Source organism: Nycticebus coucang, chromosome 13 (genome assembly GCF_027406575.1).
Source record: "Nycticebus coucang isolate mNycCou1 chromosome 13, mNycCou1.pri, whole genome shotgun sequence".
NCBI classification, from domain to species: Eukaryota; Metazoa; Chordata; class Mammalia; order Primates; family Lorisidae; genus Nycticebus; species Nycticebus coucang.
In genome coordinates, this window is record NC_069792.1 from 66,630,126 (window position 1) to 66,650,248 (window position 20,123).

Genomic DNA, 20,123 nt, shown 5'->3' on the forward strand with positions numbered 1-20,123 from the left:
GTAGGTGTGGTCCCACCAATAACCCTCCCTCCCCTCCCCTCCATATCCCCTTTCCCTTTCTTCTTGGGCTATAATTGGGTTATAGCATTCATATGAAAGCTATAAATTGGTTTCATAGTAGGGCTGAGTACATTGGACACTTTTTCTTCCATTCTTGAGATACTTTGCTAAGAAGAATATGTTCCAGCTCCATCCATGTAAACTTAAAAGAGGTACAGTCTCCATCTTTCTTTAAGGCTGCATAATATTCCATGGTATACATATGCCACAATTTATTAATCCATTCATGGGTTGATGGGCACTTGGGCTCCTTCCATGACTTAGCAATTATGAATTGGGCTTTAATAAATATTATGGTATAAATATCTTTGTTATAATGTGATTTTTAGTCTTCTGGATGTTTACCTGGTAGAGGAATTGCAGGATCAAATGGCAGGTCTATTTTTAGATCTCTAAGTGTTCTCCAAACATCTTTCCAAAAGGAACCTATTAGTTTACATTCCCACCAGCAGTGTAGAAGTGTTCCCTTTTCTCCACATCCACGCCAACATCTGTGGTTTAGGGATTTTGTGATGTGGGCCAATCTTACTGCAGTTAGATGATATCTCAAGGTAGTTTTGATTTGCATTTCTCTGATGATTAAGGATGATGAGCATTTTTTCGTGTGTCTGTAGGCCTTGTTCCTGTCTTTTTCAGAGAAGTTTCTCTTCAATTCCCTTGCCCACCCTGAGATGGGATCGCTTGTTCTTTTCTTACTATAAAACACTCTTAATGGAGCATATAGTCATTGCTATAAGAAAAAATTCTGCCCTAAAAAAATTTAACTATGTTTAATCTAGAGTTTTTGAGCTTTGTTTTACTAGAGAATCTTTAATTGCTCAAGGCTGTTAACATTTTGCCGAGCTAAAGTCCCATGAATACATGCTGGAAAATGATAGCATACATAGCCTGATAAGTTGAGGGGCAAGGTAAAACCAAGAAGAGAAAAATAAAATGTTTGTAGTTGAAATTTCTCTACCTATTTAGGATGAAAGTTAGGGTGCTTTTTCAAAAATAATGATGAAGATCTTGATACCATTGACAACGTTGGTTTGACTCTACAATTCGTAAAGCACTTTCATTACTATTATCCTATTTAAACTCAGCAATATATGAGATATTAGAATTAATCTCTTTTTATACAGATGAGAAAATAAGCCCAAGTATATTAAATAACTTGCTCAAGTCATAACACCGATAAGGGGTGGAGTCAATACTTTAACAGTTGATTTTCTGGATTCACCCATAAAACTCTTTCCGTCATAACATGCTGTCACTTTATAAACGTGACTAAGTTAAAATTGAGGATTATTGAAAAGTACATTTATAAACTATATTACTTCATTTTTGCATCTTCATTGACCTACAAGGAAAATATGATATAAAAGTTTATAAACCCCAGCCTTAATTTATTGATGGTACAAAAACAGAATATTAAAAAAATTTTTTTAAATATATAGAATACCTCCCCTACCCAATTGTTTAGTCTGTATTTTACAGCAGAGGCAGGCAAAGGAAGAAATTTTAGTCTAAGGTCTAAACGGTTAATTTTAACCAGGTCCTCATATTTAAATATGTTTATCTTGTACTAATTGATTGATTAGAGTTACAAAGGATTAGAGTACTTTTAGTGTAACTTCCTAACTGAAACATACATCTTTTCTACATCATGCTGGCAAGTAGTGCAGAAGGTTGATAACTTTGATAAGGTTGATAACTGTCTATTAAGGCAGCAAAACAATATTTTTAACTACTTTGGAATAATTATAGGTTTGCTGGAAGTTTCAAAGATAGTAGAGTGAGATCTCATGTGTACATCATCTATTTGTTGTACTACATCTAGTTGTTATATCTTGCAGAGCTATAGTACAATATCAAAACCAGGAACCCAACATTGGACCAATATGTGTTTTTAGTTCTAGGATGTCTTATCACATCATATAACTACCATGTCTATAAAGACAGAATTTTCTTCCACCACAAAGATCTTCCTTATGCTATCTCTTTACAGCAATAGCCTACCACCATCCCTAATTTTTGCTAGCCACTAATTTGTTTTTTATTTCTATAATTTTATCACTTAGAGAATGTTATGAGGTCTGACAATTAAGTTTGTGAACTTGCCCATTGTACACTTACATTGGCAGCACTGTATGAACAACTTGGCAAGGTTTAATAACTTTGGTATAAAAGTGTCTCACAGTTGTGTTCATATTGATATGTAGTGGTGTCCTGCTGAATGGTGTTCGTTATTGTTGTTACATATTTTTGCATGCCATTGCAAGAATGTCAGAGCTTGAATTAAAGCAACACATAAACATTAAATTTCTTATTAATGTTGGCAAGAGTGGAAGTGAAATCAGGGAGATGTTAATCCAAGTTTATGAGGGTAATGCCATGAAGAAAATGGCAGTATGCAAACGGATTAAATGTTTTTTCTGAGGAGAAAGAAAGCATCAGTGATGAAGAGAGATGAGGGTGGCTAATAATAAGCAGAACTGATGAAAACATTGTAAAAATTCATCAAATTGCATGTCAAAATCATCAGCTGAGAAGCATAGCAGACCAAGTAAACATCAATAGAGAAGCAGCTAGGAAAATCTTAACTGAATCTTGGCATGTGATAGTCGTGTGAAAAAATGGCCCCAGAGGAGCTCACTGATGTACAAAAAGCAAAGGAGGGTCAAAATTTTCCAAGACCTTTTGGAGAAGCAAGATGATGTTTTGGGCCATGTTACCATTGGTGATGAATCATTGATGTACCAATACTATGTATGACCCTGAAACAAAGCATCAAAGTTCATAATGGAAGTCAGTCAATTCTCCACAACCAAAAAAGTCTGTAAGTTCAAATCAAGAGTCAAAATTATGTTGCTAAGTTTTTTTCATATCAGATGCATTGTTCATTATGAATTTGTGCTAACTGGACAAACAGTTAACCAAGTTTATTATTTGGAAGCGTTAGGTGTTGAGGAACCAGATTTAGGTCCCCATGTTCCCAGGTTCTTGATTCCCAGTACTGGAAGAAAGGTTACTGGTACTGAGTCAATGGAATGAACGAGCAAAGCAAGCAGGTATAAGTAGGCAAAGTGCCAAAGTTTTATTAAAGATTAAAGCATAGTACATAACAAAGAAGGAACAGGTTATCCCATAGAGGTGGTGAATTAATTATGGAATTAATTCCATAATTAAGGAATTACGGTGATTCCTTAATTTTATGTTAAATGGAGCGTGGAATATTCTTGGATTTTCTTGGGAAAGGGTGGAGAATTCCTAGAATTGGGAACCCTCCCCTTGTCTATCCTTAGAAGGCAATTTTGAAGGTTGCTATGATATTTGTAAACTGTCATGGTTCTCTGGTGGGTGTTGATTGTTACCATGTTAAGGAGGGTAGTTCATTTTAAGACACTATTACCTCAACTGTGTGCATACTCCAAAGACCCTCTATCAAGACCTTGACAATATTTCTACTTAGTGGTTTTTCTGCTTCTTTCTGATTGGTCAGTCCTTAGAGACCTCTTGACACATCATCCTTTTATTTCTTGCTTGGAGTCCTAAGCAGACTTTCCCCAAAACAATCCCATTTGTCTGTCCATGTCAGAAAGTCCTTGGGACATTAATTAATCCCCTAAAACAGTCAGCTCCCCGAAACAACCCACTTGCAAGGTTTTGCCTCTGTGAGGTTCTTGATTACCCCTGTTCCCATAACAACTCAGGACAATCTGACCCAAGCCAGTCTTACACAGCATTGTCTTTGAGGGGAGTTTTTAGCCAATAAACAAACAGCTGTATTGGAACACCCTCCCTGCTCATTTGATCTAGCCCCCATTGACTTTTTTCTTTACCTAAGAATAAAGAGAATAATTGAAAGGAAGACATTTTGATGACATTCAGTAGATCAAGGATGTTATGATGACAGCTCTGGTGGCCATTTTAGAAAAACAGCTCCAAAATTGCTTTGAAGGGTGCTCTAGGTGCTGGCATCAGTGCATAGCTTCCCAAGGGGAGTACTTCAAAGGTGACTGAAGGGGTGTTCAACAAGGACGTATGTAGCACTTTTCCCTAGAATAAGTTTGTGAACTTAATTGTCAGACCTCATATATGAAAAATATCAAACAGCATGTGACATATTGAGATTTTTTTTCCTCCCATTAATCATCATATCCTTAAGATCAATTCATGTTGAACAGATTAATAGTTTTTCCTTTCTGTTCCTATGTTGCATTCCACGGTAGGTATACACCACAAGTTGTTAACTGTTTACCTAAAAAAGGACATGGTTGTTTCTACTTTTTGTCTATTGCAAATAAAGATATCTTCTTTAGTGAAATTTCTGTTCCTAAAATTATTTAGTCTTTCATCATGAAGTATGATCTTAGCTGTAGGTTTGTTGTTGTCCTTTATTAATTTGAGCAAGTTCCCCTCTATTCCTTATTTTCTGAGCTTTTTTATTTTTTAATAAATGTTTTTTGGTATCAGTGATTACTAGATAAGATTATATGATTTTTCCTCTTTAACTCGTTACTGTGGTGGATTTCATTGATTTTCAGATATTTAACCATTCTTGCATACCAGGAATAAACTCCTGCTTATTATTCATAGTGTATAATTCTTTTTATTAATATAGATTAATAACAATAATTAGCAATAAATAGAATTGCTGAATTCTATTTGTTAATATTTTGTTAAGAATTTCTGTACCTGTATTTATGAGAGATACTGATCTGCAGTTCTATTGTTTGCCATTTTCTTTATTTTATGTTTGTTCCTTCTGTTTTACATTTCTCTATTTCTTTTTTCTTTTTTTGTTTGAGAAAGAGTCTCACTATGTCACCCACTGTAGAGTGCGATGGTGTTACAGCTCACAGCAACCTCAAACCCTTGGGCTTAAGTGATTCTTTTGCCTCAGTCAGCCCCCAAGTAGCTGGGATAACAGGCACCCACCACAACCCCCGGCTAGTTTTTGGTTCTAGTTCTCATTATTGTTTGGCAGGCCTGGGCTGGGTTTGAACCCACCAGCTCCGGTGTATGTGGGTGGTGCCTTAGCCACTGAGCTACAGGTGCCAAGCCCATTTCTCTATTTCTTTTTCCTTGCCTTCCTATGGATTATTTGTACATTATTTTTTTATTTGTACATTTCTTAAAATTGCATTTTGATTTACCTATAGTGTTTTGTAAGTGTTATCTCTTTTTGTAGTTTTTGTTTGTGTTTTGGAGGTTGTTAATGGCTTTTCTAGATAATGTGTTACGTGTTTATAACTTAATTACATGCTACTGGTGTTGACATTTAAGTAGTTATAGTGAAATACAAAAATCTTAACTTTACATCTTGTAAGTTTCTTTAGCTTCCTCTTTAAATTATAATGGAATTATCTTAAACATGATGTGGTTTTTAGACCTTGCGTTATTGTCCCTCACATTCCTGAGGTTCTGTTCATTTTATTTTATCTTTTAGACTATTTTCTGTCACTTTTTCAGATTTGGTAATCTCTGTTACTCTGTGTTAGGGTTTACTGAGTCATTTATCTGTCTTCCTCATACTTTGGTTGAGCCCATCCCTTTGCTTTTCTATTTCAGTTATTTTTCAATTCTAATATTTCCATCTGATTCTTTTTGTGTCTTCTAGTTCTTACTCTAAAATTAGAAAGCCTAGCCATAAATTTTTGTACTGTTATTAAAGAAAGATATCTTATTATCTTGGCTCTGTCCTTTGAAGCTACACAAAATAAGAATATTAAATGATAGGTATTATTATTTCTATACTAAGAGAACTCTATGATTACCATTCAATATCTTATTTAATTCTTACAGTAACACTAATTTTTACTTATCCACCAAGTATTTACGTAGTGCCTATTATATATGACATCTTCATTTTTGTCAATCAGATGTTTTTACTTTACCTTCAAATGGTTAAACATTTCCTTGTTTTACAATAATAGAACTACATTTCTGCCTTTCCAATAGGTTATAAGCATAGGGAGAGAAGATAGCTGAATTCTCCCTTCACATAAACCGGTAAAGAATTTTAATTTACCGGCTCTTTGCTGTTTTTTTCTCTAATTCATAGATTTTTCAAAGCTTTTTTGTGGCTCAGTAATGTATTTTTGAAAGGGTTGCAGATTTTGTGAAACACAAATACTCTTGTTTTTTTTTGACTACCAACCAGGCATGAGCATAAATATCCTCTGAGCTGCACATCACCATTTACCCTAGTGTTCATTTTATTTTATCTTTTAGTCTATTTTCTGTCACTTTTGCAGACTTGGTAGTTTCCGTTATTCTATTTTAAGGTTCATTAAGTCATTTATCTGTCTTCTCATATGTGGTTGAGCCCATCCATTTGCTTTTCTACTTCATATAAAATATTATAATTGTTTATTTGTGGCATGAAAAAGTTTGAAAAGCACTTTTCTAGTCACATCTTAAAGGATGAAGTTCTTTCTTTCTACAAATTGCATTTTATGTGTGTTGGACAATAAGTCTCATCCTCCTTCATAAATGAACTTCTTAAAAGAGTTGTCTCCAGTAACTCTCAGCATATATTGCTAGGTCCCACCAACTATGTACTCAATTTTGATATGAGGACAATTAATGACAATTAAGGTCATGGGGGCGGGGCAGGAAAAGCAGAGAGGGAAGGAGGGAGAGGGGTGGGGCCTTGGTGTGTGCCACACCTTCTGGGGGCAAGACATGATTGCAAGAGGGACTTTACCTAACAAATGCAATCAGTGTAACCTGGCTTATTGTACTCTTAATGAATCCCCAACAATAAAAAAAGAAAAAAAAAAGAATTTTTGGTTCATTATGTCTATGGTGGCACCCAAAAGTCTGCATTTCTAACATGTTCCCAGGTGATTCTGATGATACTATTTTGTAGATTTCACTTTGAAAACCATTTGTCTACATATAATTCTTCTACTTTCTTACCTGCTTTTTGTTCTTCAGTTACTTTCAATCTGGTTTCGGTTTTCATTATTCTATCCAGAATTCTCTTTCTGACATCCTGAGTTATCTTGCTTCCCAAATCAAATGCACACCTTTTCAGCTCTTCATCGTATTTTTTTTTTTTTTTTTTTTTTGCAGTTTTTGGCCAGGGCTGGTTTTGAACCTGCCACCTCTGGCATATGGGGCCGGCACCCTACTCCTTTGAGCCACAGGCACCAACCTCTTCATCGTATTTTATTTGTAGAAATCATTCAGCATATTTTATTTCCCTCCTGTTTTTTGGAAATTCTCTTCATCGATTTGGAGGTATTTCTTTATTTCACTTTTGCCTACCTTATTTTCTCTTTGTGGTTCTTTCTTCCTTTGTAACTTCCTTTGCAACTTCCTTTGCAACTTCCTTTGCCCAGGCCAGAGTACAGTTGCATCAGGATAGCTCACTGCACCCTCAAATTCTTGGGCTCAAGTGATTCTCCTGCCTCAACCTCCTGAGTACCTGTGACTACAAATTGGTACTGCCTCGCCCAGCTCATTTTTCTATTTTTTGTAGGGATAGGGTCTTGTTCTTGCTCAGGTCTGTCTTGAACTCCTGACCTCCAAAGTCCTCCTGCCTTGGGCTCCCAGAATACTGTTATAGGCATGTGCCCTGGCCAGGCCTCTGTGTTCTCTTTCTCGATCTTTGTATTTTCCACTCAAATCAAACTCTAAATGTTAGATGTGAGTCTTGGTCCTTTCATATCTTATTTTACCCTCTGTTCCTAAATGTTATCACTCATTTTTGTCTTTATGCTAATAATTCCTGATTTATGTCTACGGATCAAAACTTCTAAGTTTTATTATAGTTTGACCAATTGCTTTCTCTTATGCACACTTGTTTTAAATAATACATCTGAAGTCAACCACCATATTTAATAAATTCTAAGATGCATATTTTTAACATTTTAGTAATCTAAAATTTATGACTCTTACAACACTCATTGGCATCTCAGAGCCTATGAATAGAATACTTTCCTTTTTCTTCTTCCTTAACAAAAGTACTATTTCTACAGTCTTTGTCATCTCCTAAATTCTTTTCTTTCATTCAGTTGTTAATGCCAGAAACCTGGGGGTTAACCTTGATTCTTCATTATTTCTTACCACTGTAATTTCTGCATCAAAAACATTTCTCAATTTATTCTTTTCCTTCCATATCTGTTAGCTTTGTTCAAGCCATAGTACCTTTCCCAACAATTATTGATAATGCCTTTTAACTCTTGATGTCTTCCATTTTAGTTGTAATATAATACTTAGATTCATTTTTTTTTTTTTTTTTTTTTTTGTGGTTTTTGGCCGGGGCTGGGTTTGAACCCGCCACTCTGGCATATGGGACCGGCGCCCTACTCCTTGAGCCACAGGCGCTGCCCTAGATTCATTTTTTTAAAAATGTTAGATCATGTCACCATTTTACTTAAAATCTTTCAGTGGTTGAAATTTGTAATCTTTAATGCGGCAAAAAAGAAACCTATTGAAACTGGTCTGTGGTGCCTCACCAGTTTCATTTAGCACTATGTTCTCTCTCATTCTTTTTGGGTTCAGATACCTTGGCATTCTTTTAGTTGTTGTTTTTAAATGGTACTATGCATTGTTACCTCTTACTGGAAAGCACTTTCCTCCACTTTTCATTTGTCTGTCTTCTAACATCTTTGGGTTCTCCTTTTAAACATAATTACTTTAGAGGTGTTTGTTGACTTCCAAATCCAATTATTGTTTTGTATTATTTTACATGATGCTGATTATTTATTGTGTTTACCCCCACTCTGCATGTTTCATTGTTTTAACCCTTATGGCTTAGCACAATACATAGCAAATAGAAAGTATTGAGTTTATATTTCTCAATAAATGAAAGCATAAAGTGAATTAAAAAATAGATAAGCACACATATTAAAAGAAGTGTTTCTTTCAACTATAAACGAATAATAAGTATGTGAGTTTGGTAAATTAACATACATTCTTAGTTGCCCATTACATAATGTCTGACAAAATTTTTTAATTTACTTTTAATAAGCATGTGATTTCTGAAAAAAGTTGAAAAATTATTTTAAAGTAATATTAAATAATTATTGATATTTAAGTAAGTCATTTTATTTGTACTAGCAGAAATTGAGTTCCTCTGTTTGTCATTTTCATACAAAATTAATCTTCTGTGTAAACAGTTTTTTGGTAACCCACCCAAATTTCTTAGGAGATTTTAGCTTTATATAGTATATCCTACTGTATTCCAGGAACGACATCTTTAATTATTTGTTTTTTAATTAAAATAGTGGTTATTGGAATACCACAGTTTAATTTTTGAATGTCCTTCAAACTTGTGTCTTTACATTACTATGAAAGAATAATAGAATAAGTTAGAGATGTAGGTGATAATCTTTTCCTTTTTCAACATATACAGTGTTTTTTTGGTTTCTATTTCTATTTATTATTAGCCTCTTCCCTTCTTGCAGGACCTTTCTTTTGTAGCATCTGTCTAGAGGGCATATACCTTATTATTCTGCATTCTATATTTTACTCATTTGGAATCTTAGCTTTCTTTTGATATATATACATATATATACATATATATATGAGTGTTACAGACAAAATTCTTGAAACCAACAGGATCACACAATTTAAAATGTTTATAATGTCTCTGTCCTTTCTTTCGCTGTCTCCTTTACTGCACTCTTTTGTCTGACTCACAGGAGACATGGATTACAACTGGTTGGATCATACGTCTTGGCATAGCAGTGAGGCATCCCCAATGTCTTTGGTGAGACATGTGGAGCCTTACTATTTAATTTTTGTTATCATTTCACTTTTCCTTTTTTATTTACACCTTTGCATGTTTTCTTTTTTGTATCTTTTTTTTTTATCTTACACCTATAGGGGACAGTCAAAAGGGAAAAAGAAAAACTAGTGAGCAGGCAGTTTTGTCGGACTCTAACACCAGGTCTGAGAGACAAATGAAAATGATGTACTTTGGTGGCCACTCTTTGGAAGAGGATTTGGAATGGTCTGAGCCTCAGATTAAGGACTCTGGGGTAGATACGTGTAGTAGCACAACCCTTAACGAGGAACATAGCCATAGTGATAAGGTACTGAGATTGTGGAGCCTGCCTTTTAACCTGCTCATTTGGTCTTCGTTTGCTCTTTGTCACTCATTAAAACAGAACATAATAAAAGGATAGGGCATTTCAAGGGTTAATGTAGTATTTCTTAAGGTGCAGAAAAGAAAAACAAAACAAAACAAACAAACCAAAAAAACCTCTTGTTTGCTTTGCTGTTTTTACTGTTGACGGCATACCAAAAAATAAGTAAATGAAACTAAAACTTAGGAACAAAGGAATGTTTTTATCTATGGTCCTGTGAGAAAACTTTGTAATGAACAAATAATGAACAAATTTTTTGATTGGCATATTAGCGTATATTTTCCTTGGGATGAAAATTAAATTATTAATAGTTTGAATCCCAGGCAAAAGGGAGATAATTGGGTCTGTTTGCACAGAAAAAGTTGTTTTTCTTTTTTCCCTTTCACTGTCATTTTGCTCTTTTATTTTATTGTCATAGCATCTTGATGTAGTATTAATTAGTATTAGAACCATTGCCATCGCTTTTATAGTTATTATTTTTGCTTTTAGTATAGTGGGACTTTTGAAATTTCTTTACCATATAGATATTGACTGGAACTTGTCTTTTGCCTGCTAAATTTTGCATGAAGATATGCATGTTACTGTGAGATAACTGTGGAACTACTATGATTACACAAATCATTTACTTTGCTATTTAGCATAGCATTCATAATATAATGATGTCATTTATAAAGGCCTTTGTTCTACATTATGAAAGAAATAAACTACTAATGTTTTCTAGGTTGTTTAACAATAGATACTACTGAATTATCTCATAAGAGTATTTTGCTAAATATATCAAAGTCCTGAAAGAAACAGGGAAGAACCTCCAAAAAGTGAAAAATGTAGTCTATCCTTATCTTTAAATAAAGCCTTTTTCTCCCATGCAGATTCAATTGTAAAGTTATTGGGGCTTGTGTGCTTTTTATTAGTTTAATCTAGAAATCTATTCAAGAAAGCTCCCATCATAAGTTTAAATTTCATGTTTTTATATGATTTTTACTATAATACAGTATTTCAAAATTTTCTAAAGTGTTTGAGGAGGAAATTTTCATTTTTTAATTGAATTTAACTACCTAATTTCAATCTTTTTTTCTGCCAGCGAGTTTTTAATTAATCTTTAGCATGTAGGTAATTAAGAGTTGGCATATGTTTTCAAGATTTCTCAGATTTTATAAAGCTATAGAACTTCTGTTTTTTGTTATAGAACTGTGATAATTTGAAGTAATCATATTTTGATAAAAACTTGAGGTTATAAAATTGAGATTATAAGTATAGTATAGTAAGCCCCTTTGATCAGTGTTTTGGAACAAGAACTGGTTTGTGTAATCATAACATTTCAGAATTCTGTAGTTTACAGAGATTGTACAGAGATTATTTGACATAAAGCAATAAACAGAAATATTAATTTTATGTTTATTGATGCAAAATGTCAGCATCCTGTGACCTGGCAGCCATCTAAAGATGGAGATCGTTTAATTGGTCGGATTTTATTAAATAAGCGTCTGAAAGATGGAAGTGTACCTCGAGATTCAGGAGCAATGCTTGGTTTGAAGGTAAGTAATAAAATATATGAGATTTTGGCTCTATGCTCCTTTACAGATTTACCAGAAAAGCACACAGTACAATAACTCTTTTTACCTATACCAGTTTAGTAGCTATATTTTTACACGTTTTAGATTTGCAAATATTTACACTTATTATCCAAAGTGCATCTATTTTCTAGTATTATTTAGGAAGTTGCCATTATTTAACCATAGTACTCATATATATAGTTTGTAAGATATTGAAAGTAACCTGATTAGGATCAATTTGATTCTTAAATATAGCGTTCAAACTCATTTTCTCTACAGAGTTTGTCCGTTAAAACTATGTCTCTATTTCTATTCTATTAAAATTATAATTTTATATAATTACTTAATATTCAACTTAGGAAATATGTGTATTACATAGGAATATAAATTTATATTAATGTAGTAAAATATGTGTGTGCACATATATACACACGTTATCTTAAGAGAGAGAATTGTGTTCAAAGTGTGGAAACTCAAAAATAATAATGTTAGAGATTAAATATAAATATTAATTTATGTTTACTATAAAATACCAGAAAATTATTTGATAAACACCGGATAGGCCTCTGTTTGGTTAAACCAATTAAAAACTAAAATTGAAGAAGAGTACATTTTTTAAACTGCTACAGGCATCCTTTAGAGTATAGAAGTAAGAGATATTAAGACATTTTGGGTAGGTGGACTTGAGCAACTCACGATTGAGTGGCAAGGTATGGCTGGCACTCATCTGAGCATATTACATCTTATTTAGCACTCACCATAGATAAGAAATGGAGAGGAGGTGTGACTTTTCCAGGGTATTAACAAGATGATAATGATGGTGGGATTTAAATCCGTATCTGTCCATCTGGTGCTATGGTGTTCATCTGTCATCCCTGTTACTCAGAATGCTGAGGCAAGAGGAATCACCAGGAGTTCAAGTTCAGCCTGGGCAATATAGCAAGATCCTATCTCTTAAAAAATTACAAATAAAATCCAGATCTGCCCACTATAGTGTTAGAACTATAATATAGAGTGTTAGGGAGTCTTGCCTTGAATTCCAGTTATAGCAGTTACTAGCTATCTGACAGCAGGCAACAAGATTTTTCTTAGCCTCAGCTTCTTTATCTGTTGAATGGGGCTAATTGAAGTTTAGTTGCCCAATGTTAAATAAATCAATATACAAACATTAAATACAGTGCCAGACATAGTACAAGATTGCAGTAATAATAATTATGGTTAGTACAATCAATTATTATTATTAAAGTTAAAATGTGTTAAGTCAAGAAAGTTTTATAATACATAGAGATATGAGCCTATACAATCTATACATTTATTTCACAAAATCAAACATAGGCTAATTTGTTAATATTAACTGAATTGCATCTCAGTGTAATTCACTGTATATAAATTCAAAGAATAAATCAGTTATTTTTTAATTTGTATTCTTTTTACTTAACATAGAAGAGAGAAACCAATTCTTTTAGTTGGTAAAGTTAGTTACTATTGATTGCTATTGACTTGCTGTAGAGTTGATCACAATGAAAGGATTAATTTTGTAAAAGATCAGTATCTTACAAGTGTACATATGACTCCACAGCATTATTCCTAATATTTTTTCTTATTTGAAAGATATTTTTAATAGAAATGTAAAAATAGAAAAATTGGGATGTAGATGGTCTAAAGTTTATATAACTCATGATGAGATTAGGTACATTTTATAATTTTCTGAAAGAAAATACATCGTAAGTGTGTGTAAATTTTTATATGCCTAAAGGATTACTAATGATAATTTGCTACTGTATCATAATGGTAGTAAATAAAACAAATACATCATATTATAATATTTTAAATATATAACTAGAAATGTTATGTAACTATTCATTACTTGTAATAGTATAGTTTTGGAAATGACAAAAGTAAGAATTCTGTAATAAGGACAGAATTATAAATTGTTACTTTGTTGAGGCATGGAACATTTTCAACATACGAGTTAAAATGCAAAACAATGGAAATATGTAAAAAAAAAGAGCTCTTAGTATACATATTCAGTTCCTAATAGCAACATAAATTATTTAATAAATGATTTTCAGTAGATTAAATTACAATTTTAGAAGCTGCAAATTGTTATGGTTTTCTTTTTACTTGAGTCTTAAACTATGTTCATTTAATAATATGCCTGTTTTAATACTTTCCTCTTTTAAACAGGTTGTAGGAGGAAAGATGACTGAATCAGGTCGACTCTGTGCATTTATTACCAAAGTGAAAAAGGGAAGTTTAGCTGATACTGTAGGACATCTTAGGCCAGGTAGGTTTTTGCCTTTGATTGTTACATTTAAACTATTAAACCTGAGTAACTATAAAATAGTATCCTCATTTAGAAGTACTTTGACCAGGAACAAAGAGGTCATTTAACTTAGATGTGAATCTTTGTTCTTTTATAAAATGTTAGAACATTATTTCTTGAGCCATAGTAGATAACATAATTTTTATATTTACTGATCTTATTTTTTTACTAATGGATGTTATAATCTGTATCTAACATTAACCTACTTTACTTCCCATAAGGCTTATTTTTCTTTTGAAAAAATTCCAACATAGTTGGAAACAAACTTCATGGATAAATGCATACTTTCTAGAATGTGTCATCCCCTTTTCTCTTGGTTAATACAAATGGAGAGATCCTTAAGTGTGTCGAAGAGATACTATTACTGAGCTTTTTCACAAGAGAATTTAGACAATGGAGATTCTTTAAAGAAAACAAGGGGCCCAATTGCATATATATTGAGAAACATGGAATAAACAAAGAGAAAATATTCAAAGAGACAACTGATTTTGACACTTGTCTGGAATGAGAATTTCTCTTATGAAGTCACGTAGAGATAACTTTTATGTAATGTTTTGTCTTTTTACCATTGTACTTTGCGGTGAAATAGTCTATTATCCTGACTATCAAATTTGGTGCCACCAGAGCTTTTCTCAGTATGTTTTTCATTCCGCAATGGTGATTTCATTTTATGGAGTTTGTTAAAGCTTAAGATTACTTTTGTTTTTACTGAATTTATAAGATTATATTTTCTTACTACGATTAATATTACTGACACGCATGATAGGTGATGAAGTGTTAGAATGGAATGGAAGGCTATTACAAGGAGCCACATTTGAGGAAGTGTATAATATCATTTTGGAATCCAAACCTGAACCACAAGTGGAGCTTGTTGTTTCAAGGCCTATTGGGTAAGATGATTTCATTATTTTTATGCATTTAAAGTTGACTCCTATTAAATAGTTCATAATGTGCAATTCCAAAATGTCTGCTTTATGAAAATAAATTATTTTATAGACAACACTTTGTCTCCTTCTCTACCAAAATTACCTTATGAAAGTCATGACATCTCTTTATCTGATTATAATAGAATATATCTTTAATTACAAAAGAAGAAGAAATAGTTAGGTGTTTTTATTATTATAGCACCCTAGTAGGTACTAACAGCATTGAGGAGGAGGGGATTATAGTAATAGTTACTTTTAATATAAGCTGCATGAACTATAGTCCTCTACATAGTAAAAATGACAATTAGTTATAGTGTGCAAATTTTACGTTTCTTTTTTTAAGATAGTGATTTCAATATAGAATAGTTTAATGAAAAACATAACGTCTTTAAAGATAGGTGGGTAAACAGACTAAAACTAAGCAAATGACAAAGTACTATTGGGCTTTGTAATTTATATTTGTAATTTGTAATGCCTATAAGAGTAAACATAATCCACATAGCAGTGGTTTTCAACCTTTTTTTTTTATCCCATGGCACACTTGAACCTATAGCTAAACTTCTGTGGCAGACTTAAATTACGTTGATCAAAAGAAATAAAAAACAATAAAAAATGGAATATACCTACTGTGCTTTGAACTTCTTTCAATAATAATTTAATTAATGATACTTAAATTTTTTCACAGCATACCTAAAATTCTCTCATAGTACACCAGTGCACCATGTGGCACACCAGTTGAAAATCACTGTCATATAGACAGATATAAATTGACAGTTTCCAGAAGTTGGCAGTAAATTATAATCCTTTCACCAAATTATGAATTACTCATTAAATATCACAGTAGTAGCTACTTTATATAGAGACTTATGTTCTATGCTATTGTAAAAGATATTCCTATATGTAAATAAAAGCAACGGGTCAGGCATGGTGGCTCATGCCTAAAATTCTAGTGCTTCAGGGGGCTGTGGCAGGAAGATTACTTGAGGCCAGGAATTCATGACCAGCTTGGGCAAGATCCCATATCTACAAAAAAGGCATAGTGGGGCATGCCTGTAGTTCCAGCTATTTGAGAGAGTGAGGCAGGAGTTTAAGGTTGAGCTCAGGAGTTTAAGGTTGCATAGATTGAGCTATGATGATGGCACTGTACTCTAGCATAGGTGACAGAGACTCTGTCTCAGATAGGAAAAGAAAAATAAAAACACAAAAGCAATAGAAAAATATATAAACTGACAGTGAATTATTAAATGCCTATTTGAGGTAAGAGCATTCTAGGGTGGAGCCCTAGAAATTCTATAAGAACCCTATAGAAATTCTTCTTTGAAATTCTTCTTTGTTGTGGAATAATAATGCACACGTTTCATTCATTCAGGAAATGATGAGGTTTCTTATTTTCCTCTCTTTCATAAAAAATGAAGGAGAAAATGACTTGGGTTGATAAATTAGTTTTAGTTTTAGTTTTTTGTGCAGTTTTGGCCAGGGCCGGGCTTGAACCTGCCACCCCCAGTATATAGGGCCAGCGTGTACTCCTTGAGACACAGGCACCGCCCTATAAATTAGTTTTATTGATATGTTCCTTCAAAGCAATCAATCTGGCACAAGAGATTTTATCCATTTTTTAATTTTCTGTCCTTGTAGTTTTTTTTTTTTTTATTGTTGGGGATTCTTTGAGGGTACAATAAGCCAGGTTACACAGATTGCAATTGTTAGGTAAAGTCCCTCTTGCAATCATGTCTTGCCCCCATAAAGTGTGACACACACCAAGGCCCCACCCACCTCCCTCCTTCCCTCTTTCTGTTTCCCCCCCCATAACCATAATTGTCATTAATTGTCCTCATATCAAAATTGAGTACATAGGATTCATGCTTCTCCATTCTTGTGATGCTTTACTAAGAATAATCTCTTCCACGTCCATCCAGGTTAATACGAAGGATGTAAAGTCTCCGGTTTTTTTTAATGGCTGAATAGTGTTCCATGGTATATATATACCACAGCTTGTTAATCCATTCCTGGGTTGGTGGGCATTTAGGCTGTTTCCACATTTTGGCGATTGTAAATTGAGCTGCAATAAACAGTCTAGTACAAGTGTCCTTATGATAAAAGGATTTTTTTTCCTTCTGGGTAGATGCCCAGTAACGGTATTGCAGGATCAAATGGGAGGGCTAGCTTGAGTGCTTTGAGGCTTCTCCATACTTCCTTCCAGAAAGGTTGTACTAGTTTGCAGTCCCACCAGCAGTGTTAAAATGTTCCCTTCTCTCCACATCCACGCCAGCATCTGCAGTTTTGAGATTTTGTGATGTGGGCCATTCTCGCTGGGGTTAGATGATATCTTAGGGTTGGTTTGATTTGCATTTCTCTAATATATAGAGATGATGAACATTTTTTCATGTGTTTGTTAGCCATTCGTCTGTCGTCTTTAGAGAAAGTTCTATTCATGTCTCTTGCCCATTGATATAAGGGATTGTTGGCTTTTTTCATGTGGATTAATTTGAGTTCTCTATAGATCCTAGTTATCGAGCTTTTGTCTGATTGAAAATATGCAAATATCCTTTCCCATTGTGTAGGTTGTCTCTTTGCTTTGGTTATTGTCTCCTTAGCTGTACAGAAGCTTTTCAGTTTAATGAAGTCCCATTTGTTTCTTTTTGTTGTTGTTGCAATTGCCATGGCAGTCTTCTTCATGAAGTCTTTCCCCAGGCCAATATCTTCCAGTGTTTTTCCTATGCTTTCTTGGAGGATTTTTATTGTTTCATGCCATAAGTTTAAGTCCTTTATCCATCTTGAATCAATTTTTGTGAGTGGGGAAAGGTGTGGGTCCAGTTTCAGTCTTTTGCATGTAGACATCCAGTTCTCCCAACACCATTTATTGAATAGGGAGTCTTTCCCCCAAGGTATGTTCTTGTTTGGTTTATCAAAGATTAGGTGGTTGTAAGATGTTAGTTTCATTTCTTGGTTTTCAATTCGATTCCAAGTGTCTATGTCTCTGTTTTTGTGCCAGTACCATGCTGTCTTGAGCACTATGTCTTTGTAGTACAGACTAAAATCTGGTATGCTGATGCCCCCAGCTTTATTTTTGTTACAGAGAACTGCCTTAGCTATACGGGGTTTTTTCCGGTTCCATACAAAACGCAGAATCATTTTTTCCAAATCTTGAAAGCATGATGTTGGTATTTTGATAGGAATGGCATTGAATAGGTAGATTGCTTTGGGAAGTATACACATTTTAACAATGTTGATTCTTCCCATCCATGAGCATGGTATGTTCTTCCATTTGTTAATATCCTCTGCTATTTCCTTTCTGAGGATTTCATAGTTTTCTTTATAGAGGTCCTTCACCTCCTTCGTTAGGTATATTCCTAGGTATTTCATTTTCTTTGAAACTATGGTGAAGGGAGTTGTGTCCTTAATTAGCTTCTCATCTTGACTGTTATTGGTGTACACAAAGGCTACTGACTTGTGGACATTGATTCTATATCCTGAAACATTACTGTATTTTTTGATGACTTCTAGGAGTCTTGTGGTTGAGTCTTTGGGGTTCTCTAAGTATAAGATCATGTCATCAGCAAAGAGGGAGAGTTTGACCTCCTCTGCTCCCATTTGGATTCCCTTTATTTCCTTGTCTTGCCTAATTGTTGGCTAGAACTTCCAGCACTATGTTGAATAGTAAAGGTGACAGAGGACAACCTTGTCTGGTTCCAGTTCTAAGAGGGAAAGCTTTCAGTTTTACTCCATTCAGTAAAATATTGGCTGTGGGTTTGTCATAGATAGCTTCAATCAGTTTTAGAAATGTGCCACCTATGCCTATACTCTTCAGTGTTCTAATTAGAAAAGGATGCTGGATTTTATCAAATGCTTTTTCTGCATCTATTGAGAGGATCATGTGATCTTTATTTTTGCCTCTGTTAATATGATGGATAATGTTTATAGACTTGCGTATGTTAAACCAGCCTTGCATCCCTGGGATGAAGCCTACTTGATCATGATGAATGACTTTTTTGATGATAAGCTGTAATCTATTGGCTAGGATTTTGTTGAGAATTTTTGCATCTATGTTCATGAGTGAGATTGGTCTGAAATTCTCCTTTTTGTTTGGGTCTTTTCCTGGTTTTGGTATCAGGGTGATGTTTGCTTCATAGAATGTGTTGGGGAAGATTCCTTCTTCCTCAATTTTTTGGAATAATTTCTGCAGTACAGGAATTCTTCCTTGAAGAATCTTCTTCCTTGAAGGTTTGATAGAATTCTGGAGTGAAGCCATCTGGACCAGGGCATTTTTTGGTTGGAAGATTTTTTATTGTTTCTTTGATCTCAGTGCTTGAAATTCGTCTGTTCAGGATCTCTATTTCTTCCTGGCTGAGTCTAGGGAGAGGGTGTGATTCCAAATATTGATCCATTTCTTTCACATTGTCAAATTTCTGGGCATAGAGTTTCTGGTAGTATTCAGAGATGATCTCTTGTATCTCTGTGGGATCAGTTGTTATTTCCCCTTTATCATTTCTGATTGAGGTTACTAGAGATTTTACTTTTCTATTCCTCGTTAGTCTGGCCAATGGTTTATCTATTTTATTTATTTTTTCAAAAAACCAACTCCTTGTTTCATTAATTTTCTGAATGATTCTTTTGTTTTCAATTTCATTGATCTCTGATTGGATTTTGGATATTTCTTTTCTTCTACTGAATTTAGGCTTAGATTGTTCTTCTTTTTCCAATTCCATAAGATCTCTTGTGAGATTGTTGATGTGCTCTCTTTCTGTTTTTCGAATGTAGGCATCTGAAGCGATGAATTTTCCTCTCAAAACTGCTTTTGCAGTATCCCACAGGTTTTGGTAGCTTGTGTCTTCCTTATGCTCAAGGAAGTTAATCATTTCCTGTTTTATTTCTTCCTTCACCCATCTGTTATTCAACAGAAGATTGTTTAGTTTCCATGCCTTTGGGTGGGGTCGAGCATTTTTGTTAGAGTTGAGTTCCACCTTTAGTGCCTTATGGTCTGAGAAGATACAAGGTAAAATTTCAATTCTTTTGATTCTGTTGATATTTGTTTTGTGTCCCAGGATATGATCAATTTTGGAGAATGTTCCATGGGGTGATGAGAAGAATGTATATTCTTTATCTTTGGGATGGAGTGTTCTATATGCGTCTATCAAGCACAGTTGTTCTAGAGTCTCATTTAAGTCTCTTA

At 33.9% G+C, this 20,123-nt stretch overlaps 1 protein-coding gene across 46 annotated transcripts in view; it reads left to right on the forward strand.

Annotated features, from left to right (window-relative positions):
* Positions 1-20,123, forward strand: part of RIMS2 (regulating synaptic membrane exocytosis 2) — a 683,906-nt gene that overhangs the window by 361,130 nt on the left and 302,653 nt on the right. For 26 of the 46 annotated variants that reach the window (XM_053559665.1, XM_053559666.1, XM_053559708.1 and 23 more), the window contains 4 exons: positions 9,702-9,769; positions 11,564-11,683; positions 13,889-13,988; positions 14,794-14,917. In XM_053559665.1, the coding sequence (XP_053415640.1) occupies positions 9,702-9,769; positions 11,564-11,683; positions 13,889-13,988; positions 14,794-14,917 (412 nt within the window). Of the gene's footprint in view, positions 1-9,701; positions 9,770-9,885; positions 10,095-11,563; positions 11,684-13,888; positions 13,989-14,793; positions 14,918-20,123 lie in introns of all 46 variants that reach the window. The other 20 variants (XM_053559658.1, XM_053559659.1, XM_053559677.1 and 17 more) reach the window with 1 other exon arrangement.